At 38.7% G+C, this 26,894-nt stretch overlaps 1 protein-coding gene across 1 annotated transcript in view; it reads left to right on the top strand.

Moving 5' to 3' along the window:
- LOC145994143 (MFS-type transporter SLC18B1-like) overlaps nt 1-26,894 on the top strand; it is a 115,429-nt gene that overhangs the window by 66,653 nt on the left and 21,882 nt on the right. The window contains exons 6-9 of the mRNA XM_083130234.1: nt 6,654-6,722; nt 10,372-10,492; nt 16,827-16,945; nt 24,345-24,535. Of these exons, the coding sequence (XP_082986360.1) occupies nt 6,654-6,722; nt 10,372-10,492; nt 16,827-16,945; nt 24,345-24,535 (500 nt within the window). The remainder of the gene's footprint in view (nt 1-6,653; nt 6,723-10,371; nt 10,493-16,826; nt 16,946-24,344; nt 24,536-26,894) is intronic.

Genomic DNA, 26,894 nt, shown 5'->3' with positions numbered 1-26,894 from the left:
CCCGTTTCACGTGCCATCCGATCCATGTATGCCTGCGTGGACTTTGCCGTATGACTGGAAGCCTTGTCCTGGTGGATGACAACACGAGTTGTGTTTCTGCCATAGAGAGAAGTAATTTCATGTCTGTAAAGTGGCTCCAAAATATTCGTCTGGTAATAGGCTGCATTTATTTTAGCCTTTTTTACCACTCTGCGCGGTGGAAGTTTGCCGTTATGGCAGTAACCACCAACAACCATGAACCCGCGTGGAAAACTTTCAGCACATTCACGTACCCACTCAGATCGAGCTCTTGCATCACGTGGACGTAGTAGATGGCCCTTTTTTTACCGCATCCCGACAGATACACCCATGCTTCATCCAGGGACACCACATACTTCCAGCGGTCCCCTGCCAGATGTCGTTCGTAGTGATTCCGACTGTTGGTCTTCCTCTCCTGGACATGTGAGGCACGCAACTTAGGAACTTGAGCCTTGTGCTTCCGTAAAAGTTGTAAATCTTGGGCTATGATGCGATTTACAGTTGAAGGGAAACATTGCACTGCCTGTGCAATCACTCTTTGCGTTGCAGGGTTTTCACATCGCACCAAGGATCTCACTTTCCGCACAACATCGGAGGAACGCTTGGGCTTCCGATATGTCCGAGGCCCACTTTGACTGGTTCCAGCAACAGGTACAGTGCAAGCTTTATGGCGATTCAATGCTGCATTGATGCCCTTCTTTGACACATGGAATGCTTTCATGTGGCACTGTTTAATTATCTGGCTATAACTATAACCAACGTCGGAAAGGGCACAGATGTACCCCTCCCAAAATACTGGAATTTTTGGTGCCATATAAACACTCACTCACACACCAACTATCGTTTTTGCAAGTCAACACACAGTACTTTCGTCCTACTGGCTCTGGCTGCTCTCTGCTATGCCTACGTGCTGCTCCTTGGTGATCGAAATCGTTACCATCAACGTGAAACAACCTTCTGTAATCATTCAAGTGTTTGTTTATATTTAAGCTGACATTGATAGGATACGAGTATATAATATAATAATGTTGTTTTCTTGAGATAGTAATAGCGTAATCTTAAATCGAGTCATGATTTGCTTATCAATTATCCTATTATATCATATCCATTATATTCGATTCCATCTTGCGTATCTATGGGCATTGCTAAATCTTCTGATTCGTTATGTTCAGTACAGTGACCGGCATAAAAATGAGATCTATATCCGAAATGCGTTGTGTGTGTTGCATAACTCTAAGGCGATGAGCCAACGTTAATAGCAACTTTTCAATAGGAAGCTCTCCTATAGGCGGAGAGTTAGGTAACGCACATAATGCATTACAGAGAATCCAGTATTTTAGGTTATAGATGTCCCATTTTTATTGCCGGTGAGTGTACATGCTTCTTCATGTGAGGTATGAATATAAAATTTCTTTCAGAATTGTACAGTCAACGGTAAAGAAAATGGTAGGCAAATTGTCCACCGCTATTTTCATTACTTCTTTTTCTACATCCTGTGTTGTTTTGAGGAATGAAACTGTGTTGGTTCGAAGCATGTATTGCACCTTGCTTATTGACGTCTTTGTTTCAATTCATTGTCATTACATTATGTAATACAGACCGAATGATAATGGTGGTGGACAATTCGCCTACTGTTTCTTTTGCCGTTGGGTGTACTGTTGTCATCCCTGACCTTTCGAGCAAATACTGTCAGTTTGTATCACATGGATTATAAACACCAACTCTACAACGAGATCTTTAATTCCTTTAAACCTTTGGACAAACGGGGTTGTACTCCGACGTGTCAACAGCGCCAACTTCTGCCACCAATGGCGTAGCGTTATAGTACGCCCGTACGCCCGGCGTTCCCAGATTTAATATTTAAAAAATGCGTAAATGCTGTAAATATAAAGTAAATCTTGACTAATTTCATATATGTCTGACCTTCATGGCATTAGCTATTTCTCGCGATCCGCTTGCAACGCTCCACTAACAACACTCTTCTAGCATTTTTTTCAATGCCTTTCCTGACAGGACGCCGAGCAGGTTCGGCGTACAGGACCCTATATTCCTTGCTGTCTATCTGAAGGGAAAGCTTGGATCTCTACGGCACGCGCCCAAATGCTCTCTCTTACGCCAGCATATGGAGCAGAGGGCTACGTGATTGGTTCACGTGACCCTTCCTGCCTTCTGAAGCAGACGACAGCGGTAGAATTCCTACCCGGTTCTTCGCGCTCGTGCCACTCGTGCTATGTGTTGCTACAATACGCAATATTGACTGACGTAACTTTACCAAACTGAAATATAGCACTTCTTAATGGCCACTGCATTGTATAATTATAAACCCCCCAAAAGCGATGTGCATTAAAAACTAAAAGATCAACACAGTTTTTGTCAAATAAGTTGCTGAAGTCCTCGTGGTAGAAGTTCAGCCTGTGGCTGCTCTACCACTTAATAAAAAAAAATAGTTTTGCGGGTTATTATTTTTTCGTTATTATGTAACTGCTTAATATTGTGTCAATGGAAATGTTTAGCATTCATTTGAAAACTCTTAACATCTCTGGACAAAATTATTTTAAAATGTTTATCAACATTCTCATTTATCAACATAAACAGTGGTCTGAATTACTAATCGGCACTGTTATGTTAGTAGAGTGTACGATAGTTGGATCATCCGCCCACCTCCGTGTCAGTGTGTTTTTCACAGCGCGCCAAGACGACAGAGGCCCCTGATTCGAATCCCGGGGTGAGCACGGGTGTTCTTTGTGAGTGTCCCTTCATCAATATCATCATCACTCATATTCATATTCGCGATTAACCAAAAGTGGTAGAAAAGTGAAGTAAAAATAAACCAAATCAATCATTAGTTGGATCATTCACAACAATGACGTCTACTGTTGTCCAGAGGCTTGTGATTCAGGTAGGTTTTATAATGATTTGTGTCATGCCGAAAGGTATAAAACACCAGAGTTCAAAACATTTGTGGCATAGTGAGGCATCTAATTTTCTACCTAAAAACTGCGTGGATGATGATGCTTTATTGCAAACCCAGCTGACTTCAGGCAAATAAACAACACCTGTGGCGACTAATTCCATAAGTAAATTATAACCAAAAAAAGGCCGACCTTTCATTCGGACTTGGCGTTCCCACCCGAAATGCCCATGCTACGCCACTGTCTGCCACCCGCCTGATTTCATGGCCATGCGTTTAGTGTTGCGCCACCAGGATTTCTAAACTTTATCCATTGTGGTTGCAAACAAGACATCCTTTGTAGAAAACATTGTGGAAGCTAAGGTCTCTTAATGCTAAGCCTTGTCTACCAAGAGAACGTTAACTGCCCTTTAACCCCAAACCGTTTTGGCACCCAATCGCCGCCACTGTGTGCTGCCGTGAGCTCTTGAACCCTTTCACACTTATCGAAATCGAATAATACAAAAATGACACTACATTATCTGTTACATAGTTATCATTACAAGATGCATATTATTTGAATATTATTAAATGGTGTTACTACCACTTGTATCCTTCAGTTTAGCAAAAATCTATACTTCTTTGGGTGGGGGGGAGGGTGCCAGCTCTAATGTTCATAAAATGTTATTAGCAGTTGAACATCTTTACATCGTAGCATTCTTGTTTATTTACATCGTAGCCTTCATAGAAGTAAGGAAGGCTGCGCCTAATTCATATAGACTCATTGGGGATGAAATAGGAGAATGTTCATTCTTGGCAAAATGAAGTAACATACGCGTACGAATTTACGTAGTCGAATTAAAAAATACCCATTTATTCCCACATTTCTAATAACTTGTACAACGACAGACAGATTCAAATTTAGGTGCTACGTTGGTATAATTTACCTGGGATGAGTGAGGACCTTCTCCTTAAGCGATGCTATTCCGTTGCCGGCTCTAATTCAACTGCTCTACCCTCGTTCTCTCTTTTCCACCAAAACTACGATCATTCACCTCTCCACGTCAACACCCTTACCACCTCGTTCTTCCTTTTCCACCACAACTTCGACCATTCACCTCTTTACGTCAACACCCTTACCACATCTTGCACTCGCACCATTCCGCATTCTAGCTCGGGCTGACGCTTACACTTACACTTCCTCGTTCCTCATTCTTTCCAAATATGCCAAAATATACTTCATATTATTATACAGGGTGGCCACAAATTATCTTTACAACTTCAAATCTAAATAACTAAATAATGGAACGAGGTATCTCAGTTCTGTTGCCTTCATGTAAAAGAGAAACTCTGAAAGTTTGTTTACTGTTTTTTCAGCTACATTGAGTAAGTGGGGATGATGTGAGGTCACATTTCTACAAAATGACTACTCAACAGGAGAAGGGACAGTGTGTTTCCTTTTCTCATAAATTATTGAATAGGCATAACTGTCGAATTTCGGGGTCTGAAAAGCCTCACGAGGTTCGAGAAATCAACCTTAGATGAACATTTTCCTCGTCGATGGATTGGAAGGAACGGCCCAGTTACTTGGCCACCAAGATCACTCGACATAACCCCTTTAGATGTCTTTTAATGGGGTTATGTTAAAGATATCGTGTACCGAACGCCAGTTCCCAATATTAAAGTCCTTCGACAAAGGACTATTGCAGCCATCGCAACACTTACTGAGGAGGTAATAGATCGGAAATGGCAGGAAATCGAGTATCGCCTTGATATCCTACGGGCAACAAGGGGGGCACACACAGAGATGAATTGAGGTGGTAAAAAAAAAACTGTGAGAGGTTCTCTTTTAAATGAAGGAAACAGAACTGAGATACCTCCTTCCATTATTTAGTTATTTAGATTTGAAGTTTTAAAGATAATTTGTGGACACCCTGTATAATAGCATTAAGGTTAAAACCAAGAATTATGGGAGGCTAATAATATTTATGAATTCGTATTTATTTTCCTTTCTGATGCGTCTGGTTTAATTTACATTAGCTATATTTAATTACAAAACTAGGTGTGTTCAATATGAGTCTATCATTTTACATATGGAAGTGGCAATTATAATAGGTCTAGTATCTGATAACATTCTGTATCATTATTATCTTTCACATTGCTGCTTAAAAAATAATATCTTCACTTCATGTTTTCATCCTATAACTAAATAAATAGGGCATGCACAAGTTTTACGTATGCAGTACTTTGTTAGAACATGGTTTCAGTAAATTTGGATACTTTTAAGTATAGTAAAACAAAACCATTAGATCATAAAAATAACTCTCTAGCCTTCTTAAACCCGAAGGTTCATGGCTGCAGCAACACAGGCCTTCCATCTGTCAGCTGTCCCTATCCTAAGCAAGATCTATATACTCTTTTCCATCCCTCCCAATATCCTTTATGTCCACCTCAACGTTATCTCTCCATCTTCGTCTTGGCCTTCCTACTGGTCTCTTACCACCAGGTTTCCCAACAACAATCCTGTAAACTCTTCTCTCCTCTCCCATTCGTGCCACATCGCCTGCCCACCTAAATCTTCTTGATTTAATCGTTCTAATAATATCTGGACATGAATACAAATTATGTAGTAAAAAAAAAATATTAGTATCTTAATTGCACGCACCAGCGTTCTATAAAATAATAAACCACACAGAAGGGAATTGTTTTTAACTCGTGGGGGGCGAGTGCCCACGTTGCCCTTCCCCAGGGCTGGAATTCCAGACAAGAAGTTAAACTTTCATAAATGTCTGAAAATGCTTGAATCACCGCACGCGGCTAATTGTAAATAGCCTCGAGACCAAAACGCAAGCCTAAAAATGTTTTTAATGTCGGTTTTAAACACTTCAAGGAACGAAGTGTTTAAATTATTAATTTTCTTTTAAATTGTGAAGCGACAAATTAATTTAAAATTGGTCGCATTGTTGTGAAATCACCTTAATAGTGTAATGTTAATAATTATGTTATGTATACTAAGACAGTACAAGTAAAGTATCGTCATTAATATAGGTAGGAATAACATAAATAATTTATATAAGCAACTAGATATATAGACACAATAAGTTTTTTCCCGAAGGGGGCAAAACAAAACTCTTTTCCAAAACAGGGGGGGGGGGGGGGGGTTGGAGGGGCAAGCCTTTCTCCAAGGGATTGTAAAGGGAAATTGTAACAGTGGTTTCTTTCGAATTATATAAAAAGGGAATAACAATTTATTTTACTCTCCAACGTGAAAAACTCAATGAACCAAATGAAAATTTTTCACCATTCGTTTCCCCTAAATATAAAAAATATCCATACAAATAGCGGGAAACCAGCAACCAGATTTTTTGTCGACTGCTCTTCGTGATATTTGAGAACCGGACTAAACCCTAGTTTGAATAAGTTACGTTAATCGTTATTATCAAAACACATTCGAATGAGCGTTTGTAAATCAAATGATCAATTTAATTAAATATAATGTATGTTTTCGCTGAATGGAAAATCGTGAACTACATGTTTTCTAGTCATTCTCTTAACTGTAACTAGAATGTAATTATCGGTTAATCATGTAAATAATAAATGTGTAGTGTCGATATAAATAAGAGATTTGTTAACTTATTCTGTGTATGAAGTAAATAGTACAGGGAGTCTAAAATAGTAGAGATAATGCTGCCATCTATTATCAGAAGTCTACACCACGTAACTAATTCAATGCCCTTTTTTTCAGGCATCACTGGAAACGTTCTTCGGACTAGGTTTGATTGTTGGCCCTACAGTAGGTGGTGCTTTATACCAGGTGAGAGATTTTGTATTGTATTGAAGTAAATAGAAGTAAATACATTCAGAAATAAAAATGTATTGCTGTTTCTGAAACCGCCACTGGACTGAGAGCTCTTTGTATCATTGGTCACTAGCAAGCATGGGCGCCGACTTGTCAATATTATTGGGGGGGCTCTGATCACTGAAATAAATTAATGAATGACTCACTCTCTCCCTCTTTTAAGTTTTGGCCTCAGTGTTCGGAATCTCATAAAAGCTAGGGGTGTGCGGGATCCCGAAAAGTCGGGACCGGGATCGGGAAACTATTTCCCGACTTTTCGGGATCCCGAGCAGTCGGGAAATACCGAATGCTCATTTTAAAATGTCGTTATTTCTCGACGTATTCTGCATTGTCAATTTCTGGAACTTATCGTAAATTGTTAGTTTTTAATCCAGAAATCACTTAAAGTGAAAATGACGTGTAGAATTCGAGATTGTCAGAGCTTCGGGAAATTTCGAACATTTCCCCTCCCGATCCCGTCCCGCACACCCCTAATAAAAGCCCATGAATTCCTCAAAAATATCAAATTTTGTATTCACAGTTCGAATGCAGAATATTTTGTCCACGGATGGATATGTCACAAGTTTCGTCAACCATAATAGCAAAATATTCCCGACTTTTAATATCTGATACCACGGAGCGCAAAACAGATCTCCCTAATATATCAATGATCTCGTTCTGAATGTCATGTTAGAGCCATTTGTAGCCCGAACGTCCCATCCACTCTCCTAGTTCATGAACATCTTCTTTTGAAACTCATTTTAGTAAAAATGTTAACAATACTCATAATTATATACTTAGTATATAGTAATAAGTCACGTGTTTTGCTTGCTGTATCTGGTCATAGCCCCCTTCCAAAGTTGATGGTTTAGCGGTCTCAACCACCCAAAGTTGATGGTCTAGAACATTTCAAATATGTATTTAAAGTTAAGTTCATGTGGCACAATTCAGAGTGAACTTTACAAGAGAAGCAAAATAATACATTAGATCCTCTTAAGCAAAATTATTTGGGGGGTGCTCTGCTCCTACATCTTTAATATTTGGGAGGCTCGAGCCCCCCAAGCTCCATGGAGTCGGCGCCTATGCTTGCAAGGGGCGGGAGAAGTGGGTGACCGCCAAAGGCCTGGCACCTAAAGGGGTCACGCGTTCCATGAGGTTGATACGATAAATATAATAAATAGAAGTGAGAAAAAATATGGTCAAGGCTAATTTTTGTGGGCAATAAAATAAAAACATTCTGTTTTTATGTGGTTTTAAATTCTAGTTATACGTTGTAATTTGAACGAATACGTCAAGTCAGAGGCGTAACATACAGGCAGGCTAGCCCTTAGCCTAAGGAAGCTCGAAAAAAGTAAATATTATCGTCTTATTTCTCACGCAAAAATTCACGATAATTTGCTTGTACATTCTTACCTTTTTTTTTTTAACAAGAATCACTCTGTATTGCATTTTCTTATCTTCAGGCCCTACCCAGATTTCTTTTTAAGATTGTGGGGACAGATCCTATAATGTGGAAGAAAGGGAAGATACGAAATGCTGTTGAATAGATTGAGTTAGGTAACGTCGATTTTCTTACACTTTTGGATAATCGCGACGATAAGGATGATATGATGATTCGCAACCGGGACCCATGGCGTCGTAGCGCGCTCTCCTAACACTCCGTCCGTCACGATGGTCCGAGAAATGCTGTTGTAGTATTAGATGTGACCACCAGTGTTATGGTATAGTGGAACCACAAGGAAAGAGACCTGCGCAAACCCGCGACTCCTGTGCACCGTACTCCCGCGCGGAGGGGAGGGGGAGAGTGGACAATGCTTACTTATGGCCCGAGCTGAAGGGAAAGCTGCGCGGTACTTTTCGTCCAAGGTTTTTTTCCCTTGTGGTCGCTCTTTAGAATTGCAGCTAGTGCTACGTGTACACCCAACGGCAGAAGTAATATGTCCATTACTATTTTCATTCAGTCTTGTTTTTCACAGTGTGATGATAATGGGTTGACATAAAAAGGCCACTAAGCAGATGTCAACATCAGCCTCGCATCAACAGAATTTCATCCCTTAGAACAACACAAGATGTAAAGTAAAAACAAAACGAAAATAGTGATTTTCCTACTATTATCTTTGTCATTGGCTTTTCAATTGTAGAGTTGCAATATTATGGTCCAAAGTAACGAAAAAAATCAACTCACCGCCTTCCCACAATTAGCAACACAGTCGCTTATAGACAAGGGTTGTCACATGGCATACAACTTGGTGCTTATTGTTTACATTCAGTTCTCAGAAGTATTCGAATTGTCATTTAAAAAATAAAATCTTGAAGACTTACGTCAATGTTATAAAACAAATATTACCTACTCAATGTTCAGACTGCAGACTTCTGGATACTGCCTCCCCAAACAGCCCATTCATATATGCAAGAACGAAATCGAAATCTTTGCACAATCTGAAAAGTCGTCAATGTTATTTTCGTAAGTTCTTTAATCTTCACTTGTAAATTTCATAATTCTCTGGCCCTCCGCCGGGTACTGGTCTGTCCTACAGCTTCAAATTTCAGCTCACGGAAAACAGTGTGTGAGTGAAATTATTAAATATAATTTTCGTCAATAATTTATTATCATTAAATATGATAAATTGCTGACGTATCCGTGAAGCTTTTGTATAGATTCACATTGAGGTTTCAAATTTAAAGAATGGATGGAGAGGCCTCGGATTCTGATCTCACCCAGGGCCTCGCGATATGTTGCTACGCCACTGCTTTGTATTCTCTGTACAGAACTTTTTCTGTAGTTTCCTATAGGGAAAGTCAATGTTGGCAGATCCTGTAAATGAAAAACCGGGACATCTGTCTGATATTATAAGCAAGAAATATCGAATATCTCCTGTGGGTAACCTTCTCAAATATATTGAAGGAAACATTACACAATACAGTACATTACCAATTATAAATTCATTAAGTTGAGAAAAGGGTAAATCTTTTTAACACTTTAAGAATAATAGGTAATATTAACGTTTTATACTTGACATGCTCAGGTTTAAAACTTGAAAATCAAAATAGATGAAAATTGTTTTCTGTGACTGTCGCTTAGTGTCGCAGTAAATAATTGTGCTAATAATACAGTAAGAAAAGTCATTGGAGATCTCATCGCTTTCGTTGAACATTCTACTTACATACTGTTTGATTCTAACGCCACCTCTCGGAAATGTTCTATTTTGTAAACAAAGAGCAAACATCTGACCGCGCAAGGAGTAAAGCACTCTGTGTTTACAAAATGCAATCAATGACGGCTTGTACCCACACATTCGCACACATTATTAGCATTTTACCAACTAGGACGACGTTTACAAACAATGAAGTCAGTGGAGGCTTGTAATCACACATTCGCGATTATCTCCAAAACGGCTCGTTTGCGGACCCATGTTTACTGAGACTTTTTTGCTTCTATTATAGAGTACTTTAACCTGTGTCAGTTTGCGCTGTTACTTATGAGACACCCTGTATAGTATAAATTCAATCATACTCGATAATATACTAATTCTTCTCTAGCACGTTCATAATATGCCTTTCAGTACCTGTGATTCGAAATTTAGCCAAACCAATGATATTTCAATATGATGCTCTTTTTTTTTAGGTAGGTGGCTACACTACTCCGTTTGCAGTGCTTGGGTCTTCCCTGTTTCTAGCCGCCGTGCTGACAGCCTTCGTATTACCAGACCACGGGGACTCACATGAAGTTGATGCTAAACCACATGGTAAGTAGTAATATGTAATTTACAACAGGCCTACGTCATTTCAGGACCAGTATTTCTTTCTGATGCGTTCAAGACAGTGTATAATGTCTGAACCAAATTATAATTTCATATTCTACAATTTAATTTTAGTTTCTAAATTACAATAATGATAATTTTATGCGAGGTTTCATTGATTTATTTGGTTTATTTTACTTCCGTTTTTCTGTCATTTTGACTAATCTAGAATTATGATGATATGATGAATGTGATGAAATGTCATTCACAAAGTACATCCATATGCAAGCCGGAATTCAAACCCGTGACCTCATAGTGGGCTGTGCTAAACACCCTGCCATAGAAGTCTGTTTTTATGTAAGAGACCACATAACATAAGTAATATATACCCTCAACTTCTAAAGCCTATTCTTGATCGACATGTGTAAAAGTCAATAACGAAATAGAATAACATTGAATTTAAGTACACTAACTGTGAGATACAAAAAAATAATGGAAAATTGTTGTGCTGGATATTCTCTTCATTTATATTATATAACAATAATAAATTTGGAATATTTTATTAGTTTTTAATAGTTATTAAATACTAATAACAATTATAACCATGGCATTATTATTATTATTTTTACTAATCAAGTTTCGTCTTTCTATCTCTATTTTTCTTACTCTTTTCACTTTCAATTTCTATTGCCCTTTCTTCTGCGCTTGTTCTGCCCCTTTTTGTCTTTCTCTTGCTTTACCCTTTTTGTGTTCTCGGACCCTCATATGTTTGTCTCGTTCTCTTTTTCTAATGTCTCCTCCCTTTCTACATATTCTCTTGTTCCTTATTTTCTTCTTCCTTTATATCCTTTTCTTCTTTATCTATATTTCTCTCACATTCATGCTTTCTAACCTTTTTCATCTTTCTTCCTTTCTGTAATTTACTTTGTCTGTTTATGTATCCTTTTCTCCCTTTGTGCTTTTCCCTCGTAATAACCATTTTCTCTTTATACCTTTTGTATCAGTTTCTCTCTTCATAAAGTTAGGGAAAAATAACTGCATATTCCCATTTCTGAGAAAACGCACATATAAAATGATATGCTACATGACCCACTTCCCATTTGAAAATCTGGATGTAATTCCAAGATGGCGGCTTTCAAAATGGCCGCCATGATACACACTAGCCCCATCTGGTGGGCCCCAATTACCATTTCCAAAATTTCATAGCCCTCCGTCAAGTCATTTTCAAATTAAAAGGATGGTGCTGGACTTTTGCGTCACCCTGTACTAATAATAGTGAAAATGGGAAACTTTGGGGGAAAATAAACTTTGAAGACAGAACTTCTTACATTGAGCAATAAAGTCTTCTGGAGTTGTTTGTGACAGTCTATTCGAAAACACTCCAAAGTCCGTCTTTGGATACAGCAAACTTGTTATTAAAACCTTTGTTCAAAGGACTAAATTAGCGTAATTTGGGCCATGGTGATTTTGAGCCATATTTCCTTTCGACGTTTTCATAATGTTAATTAAGCCCGTGCATTGCAGTACAGCAATGCCAGCAGTGCTAGTCCACAGCACTTCAGTTGCAAAATATTTGATTTTTAATTAATTTTATCTACAACTATTTCTTACCTCCTCAAAGGAATGAACTTGTAGTCCTCCCAATAGGTTCTTTTTCGAGATGGGAACCCTTAGCACCATCTTGTGGCAATTCGACAAAGCATCTGTATTTTTCCCAACACTTCGGACTCAGGGGAAGTAAGAGATGAAAACTGGGCTCTGTGACCTTGAACCATTCAATAAAGACCAGCTTCCAATGCAATTGTACAATCAGTTAGGTCTGCTGCTGTAGCTACCGTAGTGTTGCAAACTATACGGTTAAATATCTACGAACAGGGATTTTTTTGTACAAATGCCATTGCCAGCGTTAAGCCAGATCAGCGAAGCATTGTTTTAAAAAAATAAAATGAAAAGGTTTGGAGCACAGTAGTGACTCAAAAACTATGATTGTTGACAGAAGAATAACATAATATGCATGAGCGTGACCGTCTGATTTTTTTTTACAAACATTGAAAGCAAAGGACATTTTTAGCAAGAAATGGCATGAGTTTGCAAAGACAGAGATACTTTTCACCTTCAAATAGCCACTTTGAAGGTAGACATTTTCTTAATTTTTCTGGGGCTGCTTCTCCACTGTTAATAATAATGATTCTAGAATACATAAAACTTATATACCATAATTAAGCAAGCTTTTGAGCACTGCATTGCACTTCAGATTTTTCCTCGTTCAAAATTTAAATAATACATCAACTCAACTCGTTAACTTCCTTGGCAAGTGCTTTCTCGAGATGGGAGATATTAACAACGTTTCTCAAAATAACTTTCTTATCCCGGAAGTTATTATATGAGGGAAACATAACCAACTAGGTACTTTCTGTAGACTGATGTAGAAGAAAATTTATTTTGCATAGTATTCAATTATAATTAAATGCTTAATTAAAACATTGCTTGTCAACCATCAATAGGCCTAACGTGGCTGAAGAAAATTGATAAGATGTTGATACGTCCGGAAGAAGTGGATAATAATATATGTCACAGACGTTCAGTGAGTCAAGGAAAAATAATATACAGGGTGTATAAGTATGGGAACACCAATTTTAAACAAATACAGTGGAGAAGCACGAATTTTAATCCTTAAGGTGCAGTTTATAAGACGAAGATTGAGGTGTAAGATGTGAATTTCTGATAAAGCACCCAAAAGTCAATCTCACTTCGCCCACACTACTCGTAACTCGTGGAGGCCAACGAGGTTATGCCGCCTGGATCTACGGTCAGGATAATCCTCTGTTGAGTCATGTTGTCCTGTGTTTGTTCTTGTGTGTGCTGAGTGACCCTTTACTGCCACAGTTTTTAATAGGTAAGGGAATTTTATCCTCGGAAACACCATAGTTTCAGTTCCTGTTAACTATAGTAGTTCGGAATCCGTACTATTATGTGCCTCCACCGGGTACAGAACCCGACACCGATAATTACAGGGCGATAACGTTGCCACTGCGCCATCGGGGAGGTCCTTCGACATGATTTTAAATTCGATTACAACCTGTATGAGCATTAGTACATGCTTTGTCGAATTGCCACAAGATGGTGCTAAGGGTTCCCATCTTGAAAAAGAACCAACTGGGAGGACTACAAGTTCATTCCTTCGAGAAGGTAAGAAATAATTATAGATAAAATTAATTAAAAATTAAATATTTTGCAACTGAAGTGCTGTGGACTAGCACTGCTGGCCATGCTGTTTTGCAATGCACGCGGTAAGAGTCTAGTTTATCCTTTTCATAAGGAATACGTGTCATATATCATTGGAAAGGTTATTGTATAAGGAATTCAACAAACTAAATTCCAAGAAGAGGAAAAATTTCCTCGAGGAGAAAATCGAGAAAAACCGATGTTGTCCGGATATGCGTGATTGAACGTACTGAGGACATTTTTCGATGATGAAGCACATAACAGTTGGGCTGAAAAGTTCGTAGGCTAACATAGTAAAAAATATTTTTTTGACAAAATTCGATTTTATTATTCAATATAGTTGCCTTCGAGGGCGATACAACGATTATAGCGGTTATACAATTTTTCGATGCCATTTTTATAGTACGATTTCTCTTTAGCCTCAAAATAGGCCTCAGTCACTGGGGGCCAGATCTGGAGAATATGGTGGATGGGGAAGCAATTTTGCCATCGTTTTCATTGATTTGTGACACGGTGCATTGTCTTGATGAAACAGCACTTTTTTCTTCTTCAAATGGGGCCGTTTTTTCGTGATTTCATCCTTTAAACGCTCCAACAACGCTATGTAATAATCGCTGTTGATGGTCTGGCTCTTTTTGAGGTAATCGATGAATATAATACCATGAGCATCCCAGAATACTGATGCCATAACCTTGCCAGCCGACTGTTGCGTCTTTCCACGCTTTGGATTCGGTTCATCACGTGCAGTCCACTCGGCTGACTGTCGATTGGACTCTGGAGTGTAGTTATGGAGCCATGTTTCATCCATTGTAATATATCGACGGAAAAATTCGTGTTTATTACGGTTGAATATCGCTAGACATTGCTCCGAATCATCAAAACGTTGTTGCTTTTGATCGATTGTGAGCACGCGCGGCACCCATTTTGCACACAGCTTTCGCATGTTCAAATATTCATGCACAATATGTCCAACACGTTCCTTTGATATTTTTAAAGTCTCAGCTATCTCGATCAACTTCACTTTACGATCATTTAAAATTATTTTGTGGACTTTTTTGATGTTTTCGTCGGTAACAGCCTCTTTGGGGCGTCCACTGCGTGCATCGTCTTCGATGCTCATTTCGCCTCGTTTAAATTTAGCAAACCACTTCTCAACGGTTGATTTTCCTGGTGCAGAGTCCGAATAATGTTTATCAAGCCAAGCCTTGGCTTCAACAGTATTTTTTTTCGCCAAAAAGCAATGCTTTATTAACACACGAAATTCTTTTTTATCCATTTTTTCACAATAACAAAAGCTGCTTCACTCACAATGCTATATCTCACGAACTAATTATCCGGCAGCTGTGAAATTTATACACGTATCTTTTGAAGGTTAGTACTAATTAAAAATCACATGGATTTAATTCTAGTAACGCCATCTATGAGTCAGCCTACGAACTTTTCAGCCCACCCGATATTTAGGGATGAAATGAGTGCTAATGGAACCTAACCTAACAGGCCTAACCTAACCTCGTAGGCATACCTCGTTCCCGTGAATGGTTAGTAACAGAAAGTGTAAAAAGAAAAACTAACTTACCCTACGGATGCCGGAGCGCTGGCTGTCTGCTAGCACGGTTTTGTAAATGGGCAAGAAGGACGTTAACTAGACTCTAGCCATGCACGCGCCCAATTAACATTATGGAAATGTCTAAAGTAAATTTAATATCATTTGAATATCTGCAATTTCATCAGTACCGTTTCATACACGTACATTTAAATGCATTTATAACATTCGTAGCGCTGGAACACAAATTGTTTGATTTGGTTTATTTTTTCGTTTTTCTGACAATTTTGGTGAATCGTAAAGATGAGAATGAGTGATGGAGTTGATGAAGGGACACTCACAAAGGACACCCAGGCCGGGATTCGAACCTGAGACCTTTGGCGTCAAAGCGCGCTGTGTTATCTACTCCACCACGGATGTCGTCACAAATGTCTATGCAGTTCAGTGCTTTTACAACGTTTATTACCATTAGTGCATACACATGCATTGGATAGCATTACAATCTTCATCATGGTACATTCTTTTGTACAGATCTGACTACAGAGGCTTCACAAGCCTTAGTACGTTGCTTTACCTACACGTGTATGTTTATATCAGGAGCGTATATTCTAGACTAGCTAGGCTATCTGCGAAGCCTGAGTTGCCAACCTGATTTCGTATGAGTTGGCAACCTGATTTCGTATGAGTTGGCAACCTGATTTCCTATGAGTTGGCAACCTGATTTCCTATGAGTTGGCAACCTGATTTCGTATGAGTTGGCAACCTGATTTCGTATGTGTTGGCAACCTGATTTCGTATGTGTTGGCAACCTGATTTCCTATGTGTTGGCAACCTGATTTCCTATGTGTTGGCAACCTGATTTCCTATGTGTTGGCAACCTGATTTCCTATGTGTTGGCAACCTGATTTCCTGTGTGTTGGCAACCTGATTTCCTGTGTGTTGGCAACCTGATTTCCTGTGTGTTGGCAACCTGATTTCGTATGTGTTGGCAACCTGATTTCGTATGAGTTGGCAACCTGATTTCCTATGAGTTGGCAACCTGATTTCCTATGAGTTGGCAACCTGATTTCCTATGAGTTGGCAACCTGATTTCCTATGAGTTGGCAACATGATTTCCTATGTGTTGGCAACCTGATTTCCTATGTGTTGGCAACCTGATTTCCTATGTGTTGGCAACCTGATTTCCTATGTGTTGGCAACCTGATTTCCTATGAGTTGGCAACATGATTTCTTAGGAGTTGGTAAATTTATTTTAATTCATAGCCTAGTACCACGTGACATAGTGAGATAGCTCAGTATACGCCACTGGTTTATATAGAGGCTTTAACCATTAAGACATGCATTTTCACACGGGTGAATGCATTTATATCCTTTACTAGGAATAAAAAACAATTTTATGCATAAGTGAATGCTCGAAGGTTCTTCATAATTTTATGACACGGTTTTATGCTGTAACAATTTTTTCCGATAATTTTCTCAATGATTATTGTGGTTTAAACATTAATTCATTACAGTTATTTCAGTTGTAATAACGAGAACTTGACTAACTGTATGTAATTGTTGTCTTTGCAGGACCAGGATTGTTGAAGGTCCTCCGAATTCCAGCAGTCCTTCTTGCAGCATCAAGTATCATAGCAACGTCCGTTAGCATAGGATTTCTTCAAGCCACGTTGGAACCACATCTACGTCAGGTTAGTGAGATTTCAGAGTTAAAAATTACTTAGTTTAGATGTAATGATATGATACAAAACACTAGAGCAGTGGTTCTCAAACTATGGTACGCATGACTTGAAGGGGGTTCGCCATCAGTTCGGAAGAGAAATGTCGAGAATACCCACGACAACGTTTGTGTTGCAGGTGTGTAGAGCAGATTTCATAGTTTTAACACTCAACAGGAAAATAAGGCTGATTTTGTCACTAACACACTCATCTTTCTTTCTTTCATTTTTTTAAAAAAAGGAAATACTCGTTCGAACAGACTAACTTTGGAGCTGAATCTCCGCTTGAAAGTTTCAAGTGCACGTCAAGCTATCCTTCTCACTAGAAACTCTTTAATTATTTACAATAAAAACTCCGAAATTGTGCTTCACAGTTTATTCACAAACTTACTTTTGTTGTTTACTTTTTCAATAACTCTATTGAATATATGAAAGTTGCAGATACACGCCTCCAATATATAAAAAATGGGTAAGATTTTACAATACCGGACGCTTCCGTAATTTCTATCCTACTTCTTATACTTATGAAATACGTAGTCCCGATGAAGTATCTGAGGTTGACATATGGGGGTGACGTGTATAAATTGTTAATTGACGTGTAGAAGTTGTAAAATAAGCTTTTCAATTACCGCGATCATTCTCCGTATACAAGCATGGAAACCATGTTTCATGATATGAACACGTGACGTTTCCAATCAGTTACGCTGTCTACAGCGTTGCCACACTGTTAGGATCGGACCGTACGTTAGAATTTTTCAGGCTTGTCACGTGCCAGTTCCGACGACACAATGAAAAATGCAAGGAAGAAATGTTTCCCGAGAGCGACGATAGATGGCAGCACGTTATATAAAGAAGAGCAGAGGTCATTGTAGAAACTAGGAGCAAAGAAGAGTGATTATATATATTATAGTAAATGTAGAGTATAAAAATTATAGAAGGAGTAAATAAAATGTTGTATATAGCCAATTAAGACAATTAAGAATATGCTCATATATGAAATAATTAGGAAAGTTAATAAGTGAGCAAATGAATTCAGAAATTGTATCTCTCCTTTTTGAACCTCTGACGAGGAGAACATCGTCAGCTTTTGTATTTGTCCGTCCCTCGGTGGCGCTGTGTTCAATTAGACGCCCCGAAGCACTTACGGTCGCGCTTCTTATTAGACGCACTGGGCCATAGGCAGCGCTTGCTGTTAGAGATCCTGGGTTATTCCCCTTTTGGTCGTTACGTAGGAGGTGGCGCTATTGTCAGATTAGTCGACCCTACTCTCTCTATAAGTATAGCTTGTATCGTTTGCCAAAGAAGCAGGGAAAGCGAGCGCATATATGTAATAAATAAGATTACGATTTAAAAGGGAAGAAATAAATTAGAAGAAGGAAAAGAAGAAGAAGCCTTTTCCCAAAATAGAAGGAAGAAAGGAAGAAGCCTTTTCCCAAATCAAAGAGAAGAAAAAGAAGAAGTCTTTTCAAAAAATAAAAAGAAGAAAAGAAGAAGAAGTCTTTTCCAAAATAGAAGGAAGAAAAGAAGAAGAAGCCTTTTCCCAAATCAAAGAGAAGAAAGAGAAGAAGTCTTTTCAAAAAATAAAAAGAAGAAAAGAAGAAGTCTTTTCCAAAATAGAAGGAAGAAAAGAAGAAGAAGCCTTTTCCCAAATCAAAGATAGCAAAAAAGAAGCCTTTTCCAGAAATTACGAGAAGAAAGAAGAAGAAGATTTCCTTTCAAGAAGAATATAACAGACGTAAATTTGGAATCAACATATATATATATTTCAATGTATATACAAGCTTCGCTATATATTTTCTCTGTATTGTGTATAGTTTTCAGAATATAGATCCGCATTTAACTATATCCTCTTGGCTATAAAACGCTTTCTTATTTGGAATTCTCGAATAAAGAACCTATCCCCTGAGATTAAGATATCTGTAGCCGTGGTATAAATAACATTTAAGTACGTACCCCAAGGGCTTAGCAGGCTAGCCGGAAAGCTCTACAATCCCATACAAAAATGCGGCGAGAATGACGACAGTGACAATCACGAGGGAGAAGAGCATGTCGAATGCGGACCGCTTTGATTAGAGGTAAATTTGGCAACAGTGCATCGAGCGTTCAATTGCATGTTACGAAAATGGCGTCTTCCGTGACGAAAAATTGTTTGCCATTATAGTGCTGCAAAACTAAGATTTCGTTAATGTATGTGCTCACAATTGACACGTAAACAATTACCTGATATCCCCACGAACCATTCCAGGTAAGGTAAGGTTAGATTAGGCAAGCATAGTTAAAATTTAGTTCGTAAAACAATTCACATATATTTCGAAAAAAATAACACATTCTTTCCGCTTATTTCCCATTTTCAAAACGCGACCTCCAAATATTAACGTCAGATTCGTGATTACGAGGCCTCAATTAATGATTATGCCAAATATGAAAGAAATCTGAGAGGCATCCAGTATTGTAAAATCGCTCCCAAAAATGCCCCACCATCAGGCAGCCAAAGAAAATTCTTCAAAACCCACTTTTCGGATAAAACCTATGGTGGGGTTGTACATTATATGTTTAGTTATACACAAAGGGTACAATGAGAATAAAGTTTGAGGACCACAGGGAACACCAACTAGATAGCCTGTTAGAAGTTGTAGGAAAGCGCGCGAAAATCGAACGAATAGTTGTCGAGCTCGGATTTCAATGAGGCTAGTCAAGCAAAGCTAATTGTATGTGGCAGCACGATTGTTGTGGCAGTCAATTGTTCTCTCATTTAAATACATGGAGAATTGGACGTGCTGTTCTTATGTTAAATTGCACGTTTAATTTGATTTTAACATAAATCATGTCTGACCATCATATTGACAGCCAGTGCTCTAAAACGAAGATTGTGAAAAGATCTCAGAACTTTAATATTTTGGCTTTACTTTCAATATTCACAATTTCAATGCTTTATTAACGAGACTTGGTTAAAGATTAATACAAAGTAATTCCGTACTACTTTACTTCTATTCCACATCAGTCTCTCTCTTCGCCTCTCCTAGTACGTCTCTTCTCTCTCTCTCTCTTCGCTTCTCCTAGTATCTTTCTCTCCCTCATTATTTTTCTCACCCTCTGTCTTAAAGTTGACGAGCTGTATCTTTACGGGTGAACTCTGCCCATGCCCGGCTGCGCAGTAAGGGGGAGGAGCTACCGGCTGCGCGTCATTATCCTTGCGTTCTGTCCTTGCTGTCGACCACCCAAAGGGCGAGTAGGTGGCAACTACATAATTGTATCTCTCTCACACTCTGCGCGGAGTAGCCAAGGCCACCCGCAAAGATACAGCTCGTCAACTCTAGTCGTTGTATCTTCTTCTCTCTCTCCTTTGGATCTATCTCTCTGTCTTTGGATCTTCCCCTCTATGTCTTCTTCTCTCTTTTCCTCTTTGTATCCTCGTCCATCTCTTTGTATATCCTTCATTCCCTCTCCGTCTTTGCATCTACCTCTCCAAGTCCTTGTATCTCATTCTCTCTGTCTTTGTATCTTCCTTTCACTCTGTCTTTGAATCTACCTCTCTATATATGTGGTGTATTCTCTTTGTATTCCCCTCTCTCTTTCTTTGCATATACACATATCTCTCCCTTTGTATCTACAACCCCCCTCTCTCTGAATCTACCTCTCCCTGTCTTTATTCTCATCTTACACTACCTCTCCGTATTTCTATCTCCCCCTCTCTCTGTCTTTGTATCCCCCCTCTCTCTCTGTGTATGTCTTTGTATCTACCTTCTATCTCCCCCCTATCTCTCCGTCTTTGTATCTCCTCCTCTATCTGTCTGTCTTTGTATTTCTCTCTCTCTCCCCTTTATTGTGTTTAAATTCGTCAATATGATCATTGACCCATCTAAGAATTTGTTCTTCTTTCATGTAGTATTTCTCTTATTAGCCGTACCACTGAACTATTAATATAAACATCGTGTTCATCATTTTATATTTACCTGCATATTGATAAATTAACAGAGATAAAACCATTTTCTAGTTTGCCGACAACCAAAAGAATGATATTGTTCAATAACATGAACAATATTGATTTAAATACATGCTAGGATATGTAATGGTATAGAAGTCGTGTAAATAGTTTTCCTCCCTCCCCGCCTGGCAATGAGCCGCCACCCCCCGTGACGTTACACAGGCTGAGCGTGGCAAACCGGAGATTCCTTGCAAACTTGTATCCGCACGTAGAAGACCTTGCTTTCCCCGAAAACGCAGAAAATATCACGGTGGGCCACGTCAATATTAACCGCATAAAGAACAAAATAGATGAAATCGCAGCTTCCCATATAATAAACTTCACATGCGTTGCAATCACCGAGACTTGGCTCGATGATTCCATTCCAGACAAACACGTTGAAATTGAAGGGTTCAAAATGTACAGACTTGATCGAGACTATCCTAAGCAAGGGGGAGGTATTATTGTTTACGTAAAAACAGCTGTAATATCGGAACTTATATATTCTGTGTCCGATGTAGACATTGAAGGATTGTGGGTGTCTTTAAAACTCAAAGAGAATGACAAACCTTTAATTCTAGGATGCGTATATAGACATCCCAAGGCCCCCGTCACATTTAATGAAAAACTAGAAAATATTTTGCAGTCATTTCCGGCTTGCCACGCTTCGGTTCTCGTTGGGGATACAAATCATGACGTCATGAAACCAACTGCAGCGGACAATGCATTTTTCGATACGATGGAATCAGCGGGGTACAAGCAGCTCGTTCGCCTGCCGACACGCGTCACCGACACGAGTGAGAGTCTCATAGATCACATTTTTACCAACAAGAAAGAATTGCATGATAAATCCGCCGTAGTAATGCATGATTTAAGCGATCATTTTTTGATATACACCTCAATTAACCTAAGGCCACAAAGATCTCCAAGAATACTCGTAACTAAGCGTTCTTTTAAAAATTTCCCTGTACAACAGTTCGTTGATCATTGTTCTTATCTACCCTTTCACAAAACAACAATGATGCCGGATATAAACGATAAGGTGACATATTTGCAGTCATTAATAACCGAAGCTCTGGATGTCTATGCGCCAATAAAAACGTTTCGTGTTAGAGGCAACAAGCGTCCCTGGATCACTGGCGGTCTTCTTAGATTGATATCACTCAAGAACCGGATGTTTAAGCGCGCACGTAGTCCAAATAATAATAATTACACGTGGGAACAATATAAGACCATAAGGAACTACGTAACAAAAACAGTAAAAGATGCGAAAAGAAACTATATCCTTACGCAGATCTTTTCCGATAAATATTCAGGCAATAACAAATTCAAGATTTTCAGGTTCTTAACTGGAAATGATAGCAAAAGCCAATCCATCGCATCTATTGAACATAACAATGAAACGATTACGGAAGATGCGAGGGTGTCGAACGTCCTCAATGACCACTTTGCTAACGTCGGTAAGTCAATATCCAACACATTCACTAACAATTTAAGGGCGAAGAAAAATGAAAGTAGCAAACAAAATGAAAAAGACGCTAAATATCAAGAAACCAACTTCAGTTTTAAGCCCGTCTCAAGTGATGACGTTATGAAAATTCTTCAAAAACTTAACGTCAGAAAAGGTCCAGATTTCAATGAAATAAGTAATCGCATAATATATCTACTCGCCCCATGGATTGTCGAACCTCTCACAGATATAATTAATTCATCCTTAAAAAGCGGAATCTTTCCTAACACTTGGAAACACGCAAGGGTCACACCTATATTTAAAGGGGGGTCCCCGACGCAAGTTAATAATTATCGCCCCATATCAATTACTTCCTCATTAAGCAGGATTCTTGAAAAGGTAATAGACAAGCAATTAGAACAATACTTACATTCTAACAATCTACTGACAGATAGACAGTTTGCTTTTAGAAAAAATCGCTCGACAGAATTACTCGTGCACGAACTGATACATAACTGGAGAAATATATTAGATCGTAAAGGGAAGCAATACATTGGCATTATTTCTCTAGATATCAGTAAAGCATTCGACAGTGTTCAACCAAATTTATTAATACAGAAATTACATCAGCAATTTAATTTCTCTGCCCTTGCATGCAACTGGATCGAAAGTTATTTATGGAATAGGAGTATCGACACAAAAGTAGGCAACTCGATTTCAAACCGTGTAAATGTATCTTTCGGTGTACCACAGGGATCTATTCTAGGTCCTAAACTGTTTAACATGTTTGTGAATGACATCGCAGACAGGGAATTTGGGTTTTAATTATATTTGTACGCAGATGACTGTCTCCTGTACTGCGCGTCAAGCAAATTAGAAAAAGTAATTGCTAATATTGAGGAAAATATGCCCGAAGTTCTTGAGTGGTATCAATCTAACTTGTTGAAAGTGAACGAGTCTAAGACGCAAGTATTAATACTATCCAGTGAAAATAATAACAATACGCTAATTGACAACATTAAAATAGGAAATTTCAATATAAAACCATGTGAATCTCTAAAATATCTCGGTATGCACCTAGATAAAAGTTTATCCTTTTCACAACATGTAAAAAGAATGTGTTCACGCGCAGCACCTAAAATCAAGCAGTTTCAATTTGTCTGCAAATATGTACACCTTGCCCACAAATTAGCGTTCTACAAAGCATTTATTAGGCCGTTACTTGAATACTGTTCCTCTGTACTTTATGGGATTAATAGAAATAACACCACGAAACTAGAGAAAATGCAAATTTGGGCTATTTGTAGCATAAGAAATACAGCGCACACGACCTCACGTGCAAGCAGAGAAGAACTCCAATTACCCACGCTGGAATCCAGACGAAAATATGCATTTCTACTAAAAATTCACCAGGCAATTAACAAGCACCACCACTTATTAAAGGACAAAGTAATGATATCTAGTAATAGAAATTATCCCAATCTGCGATCCAACAACACCAACAGTATCCGAGTACCAAAATGTAACAAGGCAAGATACGGATCAAAATCCCTGTCATCACTGGCAAGTAAAGCGTGGAATCAACTGCCTGTAAATTGCAGAAAGGAGAGAAATTTGGCCAATTTTAAACAACAGATTAAGACATTAATTTATGAATACTGACACTGTGCCTATTCTACCTCATTTCTTCCTTCATAAAACGTAGCTGCAAAAAATGTTTATTTTAGTCTATTTCTTATATTTTTCAATTATATAAATTTATAATATTCCATTGTATGTATACTTATAAACAAATAGCATAACTGTATATTAATTCATGTAGGGCAAAAAGCTGTTTTTGTTGTTCGGAATCAATGTAAAAAAAAATGTAAGCTTAATTGTAACCCTACTTTAATAATAAATAATAATAATAATAATAATAATAATAATAATAACATGATGTTGTTCCCTTTTGACAGTTTGACCTTAGCCCTGTGGTACTCGGCCTGATGTTCGTTATCAACGGAGGGACCTACGCCGTCACTGCCCCTTGCTGGGGTTGGTTGTGCGACAAGAAGCTTTACCCCAAAGTAGTCACCTGCACCGGCTGCGTCCTCATTATCATTGCCTTCCTCCTTGTGGGACCAGCTCCATTCCTTCCATCGGAAACGTAAGTATGGCTTCAACTAACTCTCTGGCACTCATAAACCTGAAGGTTTATTGCCGCATCAACAACAGTCTTCAGCCAAGCCAACTCCTGGCAAGATCGTTCTGTTCCTCACTTTCGTACCAACAAACAGAGCCGGCCATATGGAGTGTACTCATCAGTGTAACATTTCTATGTATACAGGGTGGAACCGAAATCGACGGACAAACTTTCACCGATTGTACAGGGATGTTGGCTGTGTATTTTGATATGAGGAACCCATGGTCTCTGGTACCTTATTACAGAGTAATGTGATGTTGATGTGTTACACTTGTAGTATGTCCTTTGTGCTGTGACAGATGCGTTCTGATAGATTACGAAGAAAAATTATTAAACTAGTCATCACCATCTGAAATATCATGAATAGCACAATACAATAATACAAAAAAAATACATGAGTAAAGAAACAAACCTAGGATAAAACTAGTACGTGTTTGCTAAATAACTGTACTGTACGTACAGTGCAGTACACTGTACTCTTCACCATGTACTGTTTCTTTAAACAGCTGATCAAAATGTCGACCGCTATGATAACAACAAACTGTACAGCGACTGTCGCACACGTTCTAACATCCCAGGAGATTGACGCACATCTTCAGTGTCTGCGACAATACTTGCAACGAGGTCAATGGGAGTGTCGACTGAGAGTCTCGTACACTAAGGTCTTCACATGACCCCAGAAGATGTTGTCCATCGGCGTCATTTCTGGTGATAGAGCTGGCCATGAAACAGGACCACCACGATCAATCCATCTTTGACCAAACTGTGTATCAAGGTGTTCTCTAGCAGCGACTGCAAAGTGTGCCGGCGCCCCGTCATGTTGAAACCTCATGCGCAAAGGTAGTTTAGCTCGAGAAACTAAACAAATTCCGTGTAAACATACGCAAAGGTAGTCGAGTTTTGAACAAACGAAAGAAATGCAATTACTCTGTAATAAGGTACCAGAGACCAGGGATCCTGGGTTCGAATCCCGGCTGGGGCATGGATGTTGGTAAGTGTCAATTCATAAATTTCATCATCATCACTCATTCCCATCTTCGCAAATTAGCCAAACGTAGCACAAAACGCGAAGTAAAATGAAGCAAATCAATCAACCGGGTACCACGGGTTTCTCATGTCAAAACACTCAGCCAACATCCCTGAACAATCTGTGAGAGTTTGTCGGTAGAGTTAGCTTCCATCCTGTATAGAGGGAAGATGTTTTATATACATACAAAATATTTTTTTAAAAAATTGTAGACATAAGCTCAAGTGTAATTGTACTATATATTATAACTCGTGTAATCGAAACTGTAGTGTACAATTTCCTGCAAAACAGCATTTTTTCCTATTTTGCAATTTACACCCATTCTAAAGATGATTCATATTTCCCATTTGTCTATACATTGATGTACGCAGGATTTTTTCGGAGGGGTGTGGAATTGTAAAGATCGGGGGGGGGGGGGGGTAGGAATAGTGTGTAACACCTACATACGCGGTAGGTGTTACTCATAAGACATTTCGTAATTACCATAACACTAGTTTAAAAAGTTTTTCTAAGACAAAAGTGTTAATCGGCGACCTTTTAAGGTGGGGTTTTGCACTTACATCTTCGTTTCTTTCGCGTTATTTTGCTTTCATTCAAAACTTTCAATTTCCTTAAAATTTCGGGAGGGTATGTAGGCCCCATTAACTCCCCCTGCGTACGCCAGTGTTTCCATAGGAAATTTCAGGTATACTCATTGGAGTAAGTGTGACTTTATAATACGAATATAACATTAAAAGCATTTAATCTTCTGTTTCACGTCTGGCAACCTCGCAATTTTGAAAGTTTTGTAACAAAATAGAGGGGAATGGAAATTGTGACTGCCCTTCTACCCTCAAAAATAACAAGTATTCGCTTTCTTTCTGTTGTACAGTAACGGACACTTCTGCGTTGTAACACTTCCATAAAATTTCAATGGAATCACTACAACACAAAAGTGTCCCTGACTGTACTACATATGTTTATAAATTAACAGGGAGCCATTGAGATTAAGAACGCTGTATCAATGCCAGTGCTTTTAAAGTTGTTGATTTCGATTCGTTTTTGTTTGATAGGAACGTATATTATACGTTGTTCTTTTATGTAAATTAGAAAATTGAATCGAAGAATGCATTTCTTGTGCTTGGAACAAGATCAAAGGCAACTTTGGCTAGAAATCGCTTAAAGGCAGTGTGAGCCAATGAAGGAGGAATAATTCTGTTGCCAGGTCTCTTCTGGAGGAGTATTGACCCACCCCCTCCCTGAGTCCTCTCTTGATGACTCCATTTTATATACATACTCTAATGTTCATGTTCTTTT

Source organism: Lepisma saccharinum, chromosome 10 (assembly GCF_977018435.1).
Source record: "Lepisma saccharinum chromosome 10, izLepSacc3.1, whole genome shotgun sequence".
Lineage (NCBI taxonomy): Eukaryota > Metazoa > Arthropoda > Insecta > Zygentoma > Lepismatidae > Lepisma > Lepisma saccharinum.
The sequence above is the reverse complement of the archived record's forward strand: the minus strand, read 5'-3'. Positions and strand labels throughout refer to the sequence as shown.